We start from the raw sequence: 14,853 nt of genomic DNA on the forward strand, positions 1-14,853 counted from the left end.
CTTTCATTAAGTTCATCAGTATTTTTTTCTAGGAATAATAAACAGTTTGGAGAAAAAGAGACTTGCAGGTTAGTTCCCTATTAATTCCCGTGGAGGGAAAATGGACAAGGAGGCGCCAATCTCTTGTCACTGTAAAGCAATGATGGGATGCATGGAAACAGCACAAAGCTGTGCCAGGGAACTTCAGAATGGACAATAGGAAAATATTATTTACTGCGAGGATGGAAAAACACTGGAACATACTTCCTCACAAGGTCATTAATGCCCCATGCCTGCTAGTGTTCAAGTGGTGTTTGGATAACGTCCTTAGCAGTGTGCTTTAAGTTCTGGTTAGTCCTGAAGTCTTCAGGCAGTTAGACTCAATGATCTTTTTAGGACTCTTCTAATTTAACTATTTTATTCTATTCTTAATTGTAGACAAATGTGTTGCACTGATTTAATGAATGATGCATTGCATTGATTCGGTGAGTATGGTTATAGGTTAATTGAAGAGACATGCATGGCTTTTTATGTTTATGACCTAAAAAGCTACAAAAGTTAAGACAGTTCCCACTTCTGCAACATCTTCCAGTTAAAGCCACGAAAACACAACATTTTCTAAGACTTTATATGCAACGTTCATGAAATAAAAAGGTGTAACGACCAGCACTCAGTCAACACTCAGTTCCTACTAAGTTGACTTAGAATCATGGAAACATAGAATGGAAAAGGCCTACAGGGTCATAGATTCATAGGTACATTAGGTTGGAAAGGACCTACAAGATCACCTAGTCCAACCATCCTCCTATCACCATCCCTACCCATTGAACTACTAAATCAAATCCCTTAGCACCTCATCTAAACGCTTCTTGAAAGCGACTGAAGCATCATCCAGTCCAACTGTCCACCTATCACCAATATTTCCTCACTAAACCACATCTCTCAGTACCACACCTAAACATTTCTTGAACACCTCACAGCTATGCATGTTACAGTAAGAGACAAAGAAGTGGGAGTAGGGCCACACTGCTTGTGCTGACTGCTGCAGACAGACAGCTCTGACAAGTCAGTATGATGAAACATCTCATAATCACTGATATATGACTGAGAAATAAATTCCAAAGGAGCTAAACAGCAAAATATCAGAGAGCAAAGTAGTCAGTCACTCAGTAAGATACTCTGCCAGTGGAGGAATGAACTATTCTTCACAAAATACTTATTCCACCACATAATGGCAATTATTACAATAAATAATTTAAAATGGCTATCAGTGGCTATAAACTTCAGCCAAAACAAGTTCTTTCCCATCTGTTTCTCCGTACATGCTGCTTATCCTAAAAATCAAATCACATTTCAAAATATACCTACATCTTTATTGCCCAGGTACAACACAAACTTATTTGATGCCCTCTGGGGGACATCTAATCTTTTCTGAGGTCTTTGCAGAAAAAAGGTAAGTGAAGTATAGGCTTTCAGATCTTCAAGGTTCCTCGGAGGTCGAACCTCTACACCAGAGCTGCCATTGAACCTCATAGGAATAGCAACCTGTTAAGAAAAATAAAATTCAGTACTTTAGAAGTATCTTATTGCCACTGCTTCTACTTATTTCATTGTTCTGTTTAACTGCTAAGTAATTTACTACCAGTCACTAAAGATTTGGACTCTGATCAGTCTGAACAATAGAACTAGGAAACAGAATGGATAATACCACATTCTATATTTTCAACACTTAACACAATGATTTTCTATTTTTTTAAAAACACATTCCAGTCATTAACCAACCCTAAGCTAACTTCTGTCAAATAATTGTTACTTTCACTACGTGTAATGGGAAGGATGTGTCCTGCAGCTCCAAAGAGCAATCCTATGAATTATTTAGATGTCTACATACATATCTCAATGCTTCACTTTGCTGTACTTGACTGCCTGTTGGAAATTAAAATGCATCTCTGATAATAATAAATACATCTCCTATTACTGCTACTTACACGATGGTCACAAACCCTTCTCATACACTGCATGTTATTTGTGTTTACCTCAGGGATGTTTCTGCTGCCATCTGACACCATGCCATCCATTCATACTACTCATACAACTACTGCAGTTGCTTAAATGGAGAAAAGGCAAGATGCTTATAGCTGATGCCTAAAACATCACGGCAGATGGAAATACAACAGCACAGGGCTGTGTGTTTTCTGGAAATGCCAGCATTCCACTGGCCACAAATGGATAGAGATCCCTGCCTCTAGGCTATAGAGGTGACTCCACCCCTGCTGCCAAAGTCCCCCCGTTGCAACTCCAAAGAAAAACTGTTCTTGAATAAATAGGATTTGAAAAGTGATCTGGAAAAATGGACTACATGAGAAGGATGAAACTGGATGCTACTGCATCCATCCATTCTTAGGTATGGATTATGCTTCTCATCAATATAGTAAATTTAAGATCTGGGTGATGCTGTTAAATTAAATTTACGTCTGATCTTTCATACATGTTTTAACAAAATGATTTATAAAGATGAACAAAAGCACTGCAGTGCCCAAAGCACTAAGACCAAGCATGACTGCAGTGTTCAAGACAGACCTTATTTGCAGCATCTCTTGCCTGCTGAATCAGCTCTCTTATGCGGTTTACATTCTCAGAAATGTTGCTTATTGGCATTAGCTGTTGGTTGATGCTCTCGATCTTGCTGAACAGATCTGGAAGCTGGTTTGTCAATTTTTTTACTGTCATGGAAAAAAGTATATGTAAGTAAGGGTAGAATCGAGGAGGAAAACATGTATAAATACAGGATATGAATACCTAATAATAAAAAAAGCAGTAGGGTGATAACAGAACTGTTTTCTTAAGGATAATGAGGGCAATGCTGACAGCACAGAGGAATCAGGTCTATGTGCATCCCCCAAGTAGCCCATCCTTCTCCCACTGTTGGGTAGAGAATGCCAGCATAGGTGGACTGTTGGTCTGAACTAGTAGGGCATATGTTACAGCCTTCTTTGCTGCAAGGACGCACAGGTGGCTCACGTTCAACCTTCTGGATCCCCAGGTCCTTTTCTGCAGAGATGATTTCCAGCTGGGTTGCCCCCAGCGTGTGCCAGTGCCTGGGGTACTTCCTCACCAGGTGCAGGATTTCACTATTCCTTTTATTGAACTGCATGAAGATCCTGTCAGCCCACTTCTCCAGTCTGTAGAGGTTCCTCTGGGTGGCAGTGAAATCCCTCTGTCATAACAGCCACTCCTCCCCGTTTTGTGTCTTCAGTAAAATTACTGAGGGTACATTTTACCCCACCATCCACGTCATTCATGCAAAGCAGTGTTGGAACCAGTATTGAACCCCAGGTACACCACTAGTTACAGGCCTCCAAGTCTTCTGAAATGAGTCTCATACTATTACCGTTTAACAGAAACTAATTCACCTTTTGCAGTGCCTGCCCCTTTTTGATAGGGAGTGGAGGAAGTTCAGAACACTTAGGTTAAATAGCCAACTTTTAGACGACTATCCAGATAGCAAGAACCCACAACAGAAAACAGAAGAGCAACCTGAATTGTTTGCTTCTGTCAATGCTTTACTGAAGCCAGCACTCTGTGTGCTTCCATAGGTGCCCTTCATTTTCTCCACATCTTCTTGAATTGGGAGCAGTTCATCCAATACATTAGTTGTCACATCCTTGGCACTTTTTACCATGTTCTTTGCGCTGGTGATGATGTCATCAATGTCATCTGAAAGGCAGAAAAATGCATGTGTAGATTCTTACAGTAATTGGTGAAAGAGGCAAAAGAGAAGTGATGCGTAAGTTGCTGACCTCTGTTTATCCCATTGAGATTATTTTGAAGAGTAACAAGATCAATCTGTAGCGTGTTCTTCTTTCCATCAGTGACTCCAAGTCTTTGCTTTATGTCTTCAAGGCTTGGACCAATAGCTGCAGAATAGTGAAGGCCTTGTCTGAATGTTATACAGAAATACCACCTCCCCATTGGCTGGGCTGTATGATCTTAGGCATCTTTCCCAACCTAAATGATTCTGTGAGTCTATGATAACACTGCTATGCCTACTTTATTTCTCAGTACCTTTCAACGTCCTTTCTGTCTCCTGTGCTTGATTCAAGAGCGTACTGCTTTCAGCTTTCAACTTTGCAGCTTTTCCTGATAGGTCCTCTCTCTTCACAGTCTGATCACAGAAGCACAGTATTGTAAGATTGCTTTAATAATTGTACTAACATTCAAAGAGTAAAAGAGATAGCCCAATCCAGTAAAAAAGAAAAAAAAGAAAAAAGAAAAACAGCTATAAAAGGACAGAGATTTCATACAAAGAACAATACCTTAAAAAACAATTTGCTGTTAGATACTAATCTTCTGCTGAAGAGCTTATGGGTATTACTAGTGCAAAGGAAAAGAGACTAGCTGAAATAGAAAGATGAATGAGGAAAACCCAGGCTATTTTGCACTGAGATGGACAGCCTCATCAGAAAGGTAGTAACTAGCAGGAGTTGTGCTGAAGCAAGACAAATACATGAAGAATAGCAGCTTCCCCATATGTGTGGGAACTGTTGAAACACGGCCTGAACCACTGCTTGATCACCTGAGGTGAGCACTGAGTCAGCTGCAGGAGCACAGGTGAAGACAACTCATCTGTATGACCGAAAGGGGTGCAGTCTGACTCCACCTCTCCCAGGCCCCATTTAAGGGCTGATCACCACTGAGGAACGGGATCTCTTCCTGGTGATTGCTCCTTTGGAGTTTCCTACTGTAAGCCTAGGACACGGGTGAGCATTTTCCTTTATTTTGACTGTCTCTTTTCATCACAATAATCTTTATAACTATACTGTCTGTAAAATATCTCAACTACATCACTATATGGCATTATTCGTTCTGTTAACCATATAATGGCCACAAATAAACATAATGTGCTGAGACACAGAGGTCTTTGATTTTGGTGATTCTCAGAGAATATAAAAAACAAAACACCACATACAAATATACACCTCACTGTACATTATCTTAGCTGCCTGTAGGTACTTACTGATAAAGCTGAGTCAGCTGCACTCCCAGCTTTGTTGGCTGCCTCCTCTGCAGCTTTGATGGCATTAATAATATTGTCATAGGCAGTAGAAGCTTCCACAGCACAGCCTACCAACTCATCCTTCCTGGCACTGTTCTTTATTCTGTGGGAAACAGGGGAAAAATGTAGCCTTCTGCAAAGACTCTATACTATGAGAAGAGACCTGAATTAAGTCTTCTCTAATCAATGCCAGTACAGGAAACATTTTTCACTTAAATCTTTGATTTCAAAACAGAAAATTCCAATATGTAAAATGATTCTTCAGAATTTGGGATGAGTTCAGGTACTTGGAAAAATATGATTGTGGACCTCCTTTAACTGATCTGGATGGGGAAAATCCCCCAGGCCACAACGCCAGTAAGTCCCTTCCATTGCAGGCCCCCAAATACAGCTCAAAGGAGTTAATAGAACGGTGACTTCTAGATGACTTCTGGCTGCTCCAGTACTCTATAGAAGTAGTAGATGGCACACACAGTGGAGCAGCTTCAAGACCACTTGTGTTTTTGCCAAACAAACGATGCACAAGCTCTGGAATTGGAAACAAAAGACAAAACCTCTTTGACCCACTCTCTGTGAACTATGCAACTGCCCAGTACCAGCTCCTTGCATTTGAGACAGTGCTGCCTTCTTAGCTCCTGTATTGCCTTTCCAGAAGATTCCTTGAAGGATGAGAAAACTATAGGATTCCTTTCCCCACAAAGCTAAAAAGGCATATCTGAAGACTCTGCTAAGATAGCAGTCCTTACAATAATTTACCCCACATCAATGACATCATGAAGGTATCACAGACTACAACCACAGGAATTAACATCAAAAAAATACTCTGTAAACACTGATCTGCTCTCTTCTCTCCTTGAGGATGATCTCTCCTGTTAATAAATGTTTGATGAAACAGTTAGTACAGTAATATGGAGCTGTATTTCCTGTAATCAGGAAAAATACAGCAAGACTTGGGTTTGGAATGAAAAAAAGAAAACATCTCTACAAAAACAGAAAAAGACAGACTTTTTTTTTTCCTAACTTTGTAAATGGTCATTAAAGTGAGTGAAGTTACACACAAAGCTTTGCAAATGTGAACGTTATGTACAAAAATAGCTCATTTACAGGAATAGTAACATACTCTTCCAGTTGCTTTGCCAAGTCTTGCAATGATTTGGCATGCTCCTCAGCCCTCACCACCAAAGGTTCCTTGCTTGCTGATAAGGAGCTATTTGTGAGCTTCCCATTCATATCCTTCCTTGCTCCATCAAGCTGAGCAGACAGGCTTTCATATTCCTACAGGTTTATAAAGAAAAAAAAAAGTATCACCTTCAGGTTTACATAAATCTCACCCCTGAAAAGACTAAGGAGAAAAATAACCCTTCCCAACCTACTCTGGAATTTGTTGGAAACAACTGGTAGTCATTACACTATCTTTTTATATATTGGATACAGAAGCACAAGAACTGCCATACTAAGTCAGAGGTCTCTTTAGCCTAGCATACTGTCCAGGTAGAATCAGTCACCTAGAAAGACATACATGAACAGCACAATGATATTTCTGAAAGACACTTTCTCAAACTTCAGATATCCACAGCTCAGCATCTACTTCCCAACCCTTAACAAGCTGCTCTCCTTATGGAGGCAGGCTCCTTTTAGAATGTGCTGAGTTCACTGCCTTTTTATGAGGCTCAGCTAAGCCTCATGCCCCAGCCACTGAGCTCAGCTACCCATTAAAGTGTCAGCAAAGTACTGGATTTTTTTAATCTTAACCTAAATAGGTTAACTGTACCTCTTTGCTATTCAGCAGTAATCCGAGCATACTGTTAGCTTGTGTCAGGGAAGACTGGGCAGAGCTCAAAATATCCAAGATAGTGTTCTGTTGTACATTTGTCTCATCAATTCGTTTCTGAGGAAAAATAAATGGCTGAATATCAGGTGATTGGGTTCAAACTAAGAAGCAGGAAAAATCATATCCATCCAAATTCAGGCACAACATGTTTTTTTTTTTCAAAGATGCTACTGTTGCATTTATCTGTAGTGTTTAGGATCTAATTCTACAGATTAGAATAGTGACAAAATTCACGAGTTGTCATGGGTATAGCATATAGCTCATCAAGACAGCTGGGTAGGGCACCACAGTAGTTCAGTTATCATTGCTAATGGAAGTCCTTGGTCTACAACAGTAATCGTGACAATTAACAGAGTAGCTCTAGGGTAATGGCACAGCATTGCACGTGATTAGACAAGCAGTATCTCAGGTAAGGATATTAGCTCTCCTCAGTTGTGCTTCTATCATCATAACAAGTTAAGTCTCTCTAATAGAGAAGCGTAGCAGCAGACTTATGACATAAACAGAAGCATCCATCTTTTCAGACAACTGTGCACATTCAGATGACACACAATGTACAGTCCTTGCACATAAAGGTGCAATTAAGCATTTAAAAGGACAGTTGAAGATAGAAATTATTTTGCTCAAGCAGTGTTAGCGAACTGGCTAGATGTGAGTGTTACAAAACAGTGACATTTCAGCAAAAATACAATTTCTTGAAAAGAATACATCCTGAAGCACACTCATATTTCTTTTACTTTACAGCTTGAAAGAATCAAATGGAGTTTAGGAGTGGAACCATTGTCACATTTTTCATCAGACCTCAAAAGCAGTTCCGTGGACTATTAATCTAAAATAATTTAACAGTATTGGGCACATTTTTCCCATCTTTTATGGCTTTCAGAGCCAATTACATCAAGAAAATTAGTATGGGAAGTATATCAGAATCAGGGATTTGAAACAAAACCAGTGGCAATAAAGAATAATGGCCAGGTGGAGACTCATTGTGCCCCCTTGTCAGAGATGCATCCTTATCACACTGTTCTTGCTATATCAAAAGGTCACAAGTGGGTGCAGACTATGTACACCTGGCCATACATACATATATCAAAAGATGGAAAGAGACATTGGGAAAAAAGTCTAAAGAATTAGCATTGCTTGGCTTTGCACAATCAAAAGTGGCAATTAAAAGTAGTTCTTATCTCCTGAAATTTAACTTTACTCTCTCAAAAATCCAGCAGTACCTTAATGTCTTCCAATAGAACTCCATTTTCTCTGTTTAAGTTTTCAGCTTGTTTGGTTTGTCCTGTTGCCTCATTCAGAGCTTCACGAAGGTCAGTAAGTTTGGATTCATACGCATTCAACGAATCCCTCATAATTTTAACAAGTCCATGATTTTCTTGGTGGTACTTCTGCAGCTCATTCTTAACGCGTGCCAGTACTGAATCATCAGGACCAGAAAGAAAAGATTTGTTCAGAGAAGAAGGGAACTGGAACAAACCACATTCAAAAGGGGCTTGATGTTTAGGGTCAAAAAATCTATGGCTGCAGAAATTCCAGAACATTCTTTGCAGCACTGGACACAGTGTTACTGTAGCAGAGATACTGTTCACGGTCTCACTGGATTAAATTGGCTCACAAATTTGCTGCTGCAGACAGAGCACAGATCAATGTTTATTTGGCTATTTCTAAATTTAATAAGGATGAAGTTGATCGTGTGCAAATACTGAATAGCTTCATTTCATCACCGATTTCACCTACACACAGACGTCTACATTTGAGCTGGACATCAAAGCTTCTTCTGTAATCAGATGAGATACAGGCGTGTCTCGTCTCACAGAAAGCAGAAACGTAAAACAGGCCAAATGAGTCACACTCTCAAGAGTGTCCATTTCAATGCCTACATGTTAGGCATCAAAGTTCAAAGTAAGGGGAAATTAATGTCAATCATGTCTTTCACATTTCTCAACTATAGTGCTTGTTAGGACATCAGCCTGTGACCCTGCTAACCTTGCTGTTATTAATATGAGATTAATGAACGTCCCAGCCAGCTGCATATGGAGAACATAAAATGGTCTACAACTAGTTAACGAGAGAAGATAAAATTAGTCCAACTCTCCTTGTATGATCTGACCCATGCACTACTCTAAGGGCTTCTTAAAATCTGTCGTTAAATAACGAGTGTAATGTCTCTGTAACAGCCACCACATGTGCTGTACCATATGCATTATAATACACAGAAGTAATGGATAACTATGTATGACTGGCTACATTTTTATTCTACTGAGATTCATTTTATTATTAAAGAGGGTTATTTATACTGGGTTTATTCCCCAGTTCAGCTCAGTTTACTTCTAGCCAAGTAAGAAGGCCTTTATATCTCCTCCAGAACTACCACTTTCATTTTGGCTAACTGCTACAAACACCAGCAGCATACTGCAAAGCATCCCTCCCCATGTGTTCCTCGTCCCAAACAACGCTTCAGATTTAACACTGATCTTTCTGGAGAGTAAGAAGCTTAGAGAGCAAGCCCTTACACAGCCGAGCTTCTGTTCTCTCTTTCTCTGCATCTGCCTGCAGTTGGCCAAAGTTGCGGTTTCGCATCTCTCTCATCATTCTTTGAGCTTCAGCCAGTTCTTTGGCAGCGTCACCCGAGGGCAAATTGTTACCTTCCGAGTTCATACCAGCTATTTGTTCCAAGAGCACTGAATAATAATGAAAAAATAAAGGAATGTCAAATTCAAACAGAGGATGCACCATGCAGAAGATTCAAATGACAGGGTTGGTCTCTTTTCCAAAAATACATGCCTATTCCTGAACCCTATAATGAAGTAGATCTGTTCAGCACAGCCTGTACTAAGCTAAAAAGCATCCGTGTTAGCAAGACAACATCAGACAAAGCTTGTCCCAAATGACCAAATTCAGCAATTATGTTAAGCTTCTAATTGAAGAAAGACTATAATAGCAACAGAGACGGAAATAAAGCTGGAGTTAGGATAGTCAATTAAGTGCTTCGGATTTCCCTCTGGTAAAGTCTCTCTGTACTTATTCACCCTAAAGCAAAGGCAGGTTCTAAGTTAGCATTATGTATTATATTCCTAATTGGAAGAGTGAATTGCACAGCCAGCTCTAACTTCTGATTTCTAAAGAAAACCAAACAACTCCCATGCTTCATTAAAAGTATTATCTTAATGAATCAATGAGACAAAACATATTATGGAGTTATAAACTATTTTTACCTTGTATATTATTGACAACTATTTGTATTCTTGAAACCAAATCCTTTCCTTTTTGATGAGTTTGGCCAAAATTATTTAAGAGTATCTCAGCTGCTTTATAGTTCATTTCGGCCTAGCAAAGGGAAAAAATATCATTAGTTTAAAAGTATCTGGAGATATAATATTTTATATACTATAATATAGTCATGAGGTACGTATTTTTACATTAATAAGGTCAGTCACCTACCTTTTCCTGGAGAGAATTTATATCATGATTTAGCTTACTGAATTCTTTCTCCAATTCATCTGCCTTTGAGCCCTGGTTATGTAAAGCAGAACGGTAATTGTTCAATAAGACCTGAAAAGAAAGAAAAAAAAAACCCAAAATCCAGTGAATCACTGAGACAGCAGATAATGAGCAATACCTGTTCAACTGCTGCCCAAAAGCTGGGCTTCTCTTTCTGTGAGTACAGTAACTGCTGATCCAACTGAAGGAAATTCCTTTAGGATTTTGAATTTGGTTTCTATTCTTTTTTGGTAATGTAGAGGCATGAAGCACCAGAAAAAAAAGACAAGGCCTACAGAAATACCCTCAAAGATACAGCTTTCAAGGCCATCAGGCCTCAGGACAGTGATAGTGGGTCCCTTACAAAGCTCAGTGCTGAACTAATAACTTCCTTCCCACAGGTGAAACCCAGTGCTGTCAGAGTTCAGAATTTGAAATTATAAGTTGATGTGTATGCCAACAAAAAGATGGCATGAATTCCTATTGATCAACTCTTGTCTGCCTAATCTGAATCAACTTTTCAGTTTGCTTTACAGTACCTTTAAGTCTTTGATGCGTATTTCCAAATGTCTCATCTGCTCCAGGGTGTTGGTATCCGCACGGACATTTTGCAGCTGAGATTTAATCAGCTGAAGTTCATCACCTATTGTGCTCAGATCTTTCAGCAGTGTAATTACACAGCTATCACAAGCTGAAGGGAGCGCAAGCAAAGAAAAACAATATATATTATTGTTATTTGTGCAGAGAACTTTTCACTGAGCACATTAATAAGTGAGATGCAATAGAAATTCGATGCTCGTCACCTTCACTGAATAATAAAGCCAACAACAAAGCCCATGGTATTAAGGAGAGTACCAAATCCAGAAATGAGGACAAAGAAGGCACCATCTACATCTGGTTAGCTGACCTCTTTTATCGTTTCTGCCAAGTGTTTGGTTGAATCTTTGCCATTAAAAGATTAATTACAGAACACCACCATTTCTTTTTAAACTTTATCGCTCTTAAAAAAGTCATTGGTATACAGTCAAAAACATCAGGCAGCGATCTTTGAGTAATTCTATGTCATCACTTACAGTCACAGTCTTCATTGGGATCCACATCTTTTGGTACGTTATTGAAACATTCTGAAATCCAAAGACAATCACCAGTTACCAAAAGCTTTCCACTACTGACAGTGTTTTTTTATTCTCACTTTTCTTGTCTGGCAGACACTAAAAACACTGTGCCAGCCTTTCATAAATCTATGTCCATTATTAAAGAGCTGGAATGTCTATGAGGCTTGAACACGCTGAAAAATTCAGCTCTCACCCATGCTTTGATGAGATCAACTGATTTTTTATCCCTCAAAGGAAACTGTCTGCAACCCCATAGATGTGCTAATTGTGTAAAAGCAAGAGTCTCTCTTACATCGTGTGCACTTATTCCTAGAATTTGCCTAGAGTAATAACACCGTGATAGGAGCCAAGACTATACTGCCTATTAGTTAAAGCATTTTATACAAGAAATAGGTGCAAAACAGTTATCTACTTTAACATCCACATTCAAACCACAAATTTTAATTCCCACAATGATGTCTTATCCTTTATGTACTGAGAGACATTTATAGCCTTCTTTCATATGTGTTCCAGCTTGCTTGTTCAAGAGATTAATCAGCCTTGAATGAAATCCAGATAGAGTGCATGGAAGGAGGCACTATACATTATCTCAGGCATGGTGCCTGGGCCATAGCTACAGGTACTATGCAACAGACACTGCGCTCATCACCCTTCCCAACAAGCTAGAACAAGCAACTGTATGTTCAGCATAGTGTTTTGTTCGTTCATTTTACAAATCCAATTATGAGAAGTTCAATACTTTCCAGATGTATGTACAATCCTAACCCAGCATTCTAACTTCTAGGAGGCAGGACTGGAAATGGCTCCTGAAAATGCCTTTATATAGGACAGGAATATCCCTGTCTTGCTGTACAAGTCCTTGTTGCAGATCTGGTCCTACTGGCTACTGCAAAACTCTGTGCTGCCAACTCCTGTTGAAACGAGAAGGGATGTGCTCATCTTTTACTCTGAATTAAAAGGATGCACTTGGCATAGGCTGCTGTTGCCAAGAGTCAACAACAGCTTGTAACTGTGAGAGGATACAGTGATAAAATGAAATGTGAAATTTAACAGCAGCACAAAACAGCCTGGAACAAATTGCCTAGCTGCACCATTTCCCTTGGCACTTTCACGTTAAGTCATCAGAAAGTTAAACAGTATCAGCAGTGAGCGCTGCTGCCAGAAGACAAGTCAAAAAGAATGTATTTTTAAAACAAGGCAGGAAATTATTCTAAATGCAAACACATATGTGGTTCTGCTGCTGTATAATGCAGGCTTACACCAGATACATTTCAGCTGTCACCATGAAGTACCAATTAAATGAAACTATTATTACAGCTCGTGAACAAACAGCATCAGCCAACAAATGATAAAATGGATCTGGCCACGTGCCGAACATCACGCACACAGAAGCCTGCTAGAACTTGCTGTGCTGATGATCACAGAGGGTTTTATTGCTAATGTGGAGAAAGAGATGGCTGTCTCCATCTGATCAAACCGAAAAGAAACTTGCTTGTTGAATTTTGCCCTACGGATTACTTTGTCCCTGCAAACTCCTGCTTCAAGAAGAATGGAATGATAAAACATCAAACACTGCCTGGATCTGTTCCATGTGAAGTATAAAAATAATGAAGATTTATTACTTGAATGAAATACAAAATGGGAACTACCCATTGAAAAAATTGCACCAGGTGCCAACAGCAGTTCACATCACTGTTTTTTTAATTTCTGTGATCAGAGGAAGCTAAGGTGACCCTTGCAGTCATTATAATGAAATATGAACAGCAGTGCAGAGAAATGAATAACATGCAAATATTAGGAGTTATTAGTTTGAAACGTCACTAAACGCATCAGAAAGACACATCTGTGCAAAGAAAAGTATAACTTTACTGGGGATTGAAAACTTGGGAGAAACAAGGTTCTTCCCAAGTGCAGTGGCTTGCGTGTTTCTAAATATACATTAATTAGTATCTTTATCTGAAGAGACTGAGGTGAATCGAGGTAAAGTCAGTCTGAGGAATGTAGGATAGAGCCCTTTACTTCAGAACTGTAATCTATAAAGCAGGCATAATATTATAGCTCTGACATTATATTCTTTCAAGAGCTTAGTAGTGGTGGAATGTACATATGACTGATTCTGAAAAAAACAGGGATGTCTCAGATTGCATATAGCTGTATAGCAGGATTTATAACACAGCTCTCTGAGTAAGACGTTTGACTTTCACTGTAAACACAGTTAGCTTGGGTACCTAAGATAGCAGTGTCTGATGCAGACTCTGAAGATATCACTAATCTGTCCCAGATGCATTTAAAAAAGACATATTGAGAGTGTTTATAAGATCTGTTTCATAAGCCCATAACACAGAGTGGCAAGATATGACTTGAGCATGTCAAAAAAGGAATCCTAATGAATCCAAATAAGGGACTGTGAATCTGAAAAGCAAAATACAATCAATATTACTTATGAAAGGAAATATAGGATAAAATGGCTTACAAGGGTGAACTCAATGACTCAGAACAATCCTGTTGCTCTGCTCTTATGTTTTAGGAAACCTTCTATTTTGTTAAAAATCATTTACTTTTCTTCTAAGTCGAGATCTCTCCTTCCATTCAACTTATCTAAGTACCTTCTGCCTTTGCTTCCCTGACAGGAAATAACACTTCCCTTGACATCCATAGACCCTTACATACCTCCAGTCAGGTGGTCACAGCTAGCCAGCTGTCCATTATTGTTACAGTTACATTTCTGACAGTAGCCTCCATATTTTTGTGGATTTCCAAAATATCCTGGAGCACAGCTAGATAAAGAGAGACAATTTTTTTTCCCATTAAATATCCGGACCCACTTTTGTCAAATATACTTTCACTCGACAAAAACAAACAAGATTTTTCCTTGAAGAAACTGTCAGGAACTTCTGATTTCACGCCTCAGCTTAGACAAAACGAAGGCATTTTTGCTTCACAGTATCCACTGCACTATGTTAAAAATATCTTTTCCAGTACAGCACAATTTTTTCTAAAAATAAAAACTCCCACAATGCTCATATAGGAATAATCCATTTCATGTGTAAAAATACAGTGTACACAGATAGGAGAGAATTTGACAAGACCGAAGTGGGACAACAACACCATTTTGATCTGTGATCCCATCAGAACTCACATATTAACTAGGGTCACACTGCAAATATGCACTGAGTATTCAAACAGCAGTGGCACTGAACACTAACGCCCTTCTTTTCACTGATACTTCCTTTTGCCATCTGTCAGCAAAGCAGTCTGAGTGCTCCCTGAATATATTAAAGGCAAAATACATTGTCTGATCTTGCTAGCTAGTATTCCTAAAAATAACTCTGCTGTAAGATCTATAGGAGCAGTACAGCATCAATCAAGAGACCACAATAAGGAGCTGA

At 39.1% G+C, this 14,853-nt stretch overlaps 1 protein-coding gene across 1 annotated transcript in view; it reads right to left on the reverse strand.

The window, feature by feature from the left end:
* Window positions 1–14,853, reverse strand: part of LAMA3 (laminin subunit alpha 3) — a 112,765-nt gene that overhangs the window by 14,794 nt on the left and 83,118 nt on the right. The window contains exons 45-59 of the mRNA XM_065752634.1: window positions 14,135–14,241; window positions 11,423–11,473; window positions 10,889–11,040; window positions 10,311–10,421; window positions 10,085–10,196; window positions 9,383–9,550; window positions 8,090–8,286; window positions 6,807–6,923; window positions 6,156–6,310; window positions 4,997–5,138; window positions 4,045–4,144; window positions 3,780–3,896; window positions 3,517–3,696; window positions 2,560–2,702; window positions 1,348–1,524 (exon numbers count right to left, since the gene is read on the reverse strand). Of these exons, the coding sequence (XP_065608706.1) occupies window positions 1,348–1,524; window positions 2,560–2,702; window positions 3,517–3,696; window positions 3,780–3,896; window positions 4,045–4,144; window positions 4,997–5,138; window positions 6,156–6,310; window positions 6,807–6,923; window positions 8,090–8,286; window positions 9,383–9,550; window positions 10,085–10,196; window positions 10,311–10,421; window positions 10,889–11,040; window positions 11,423–11,473; window positions 14,135–14,241 (2,029 nt within the window). The remainder of the gene's footprint in view (window positions 1–1,347; window positions 1,525–2,559; window positions 2,703–3,516; window positions 3,697–3,779; window positions 3,897–4,044; window positions 4,145–4,996; window positions 5,139–6,155; window positions 6,311–6,806; window positions 6,924–8,089; window positions 8,287–9,382; window positions 9,551–10,084; window positions 10,197–10,310; window positions 10,422–10,888; window positions 11,041–11,422; window positions 11,474–14,134; window positions 14,242–14,853) is intronic.

This window comes from Cyrtonyx montezumae, unplaced genomic scaffold (assembly GCF_038088225.1).
Source record: "Cyrtonyx montezumae isolate F1298 unplaced genomic scaffold, pur_monq_1.0 scaffold_8, whole genome shotgun sequence".
In the NCBI taxonomy this organism is placed as follows: Eukaryota; Metazoa; Chordata; class Aves; order Galliformes; family Odontophoridae; genus Cyrtonyx; species Cyrtonyx montezumae.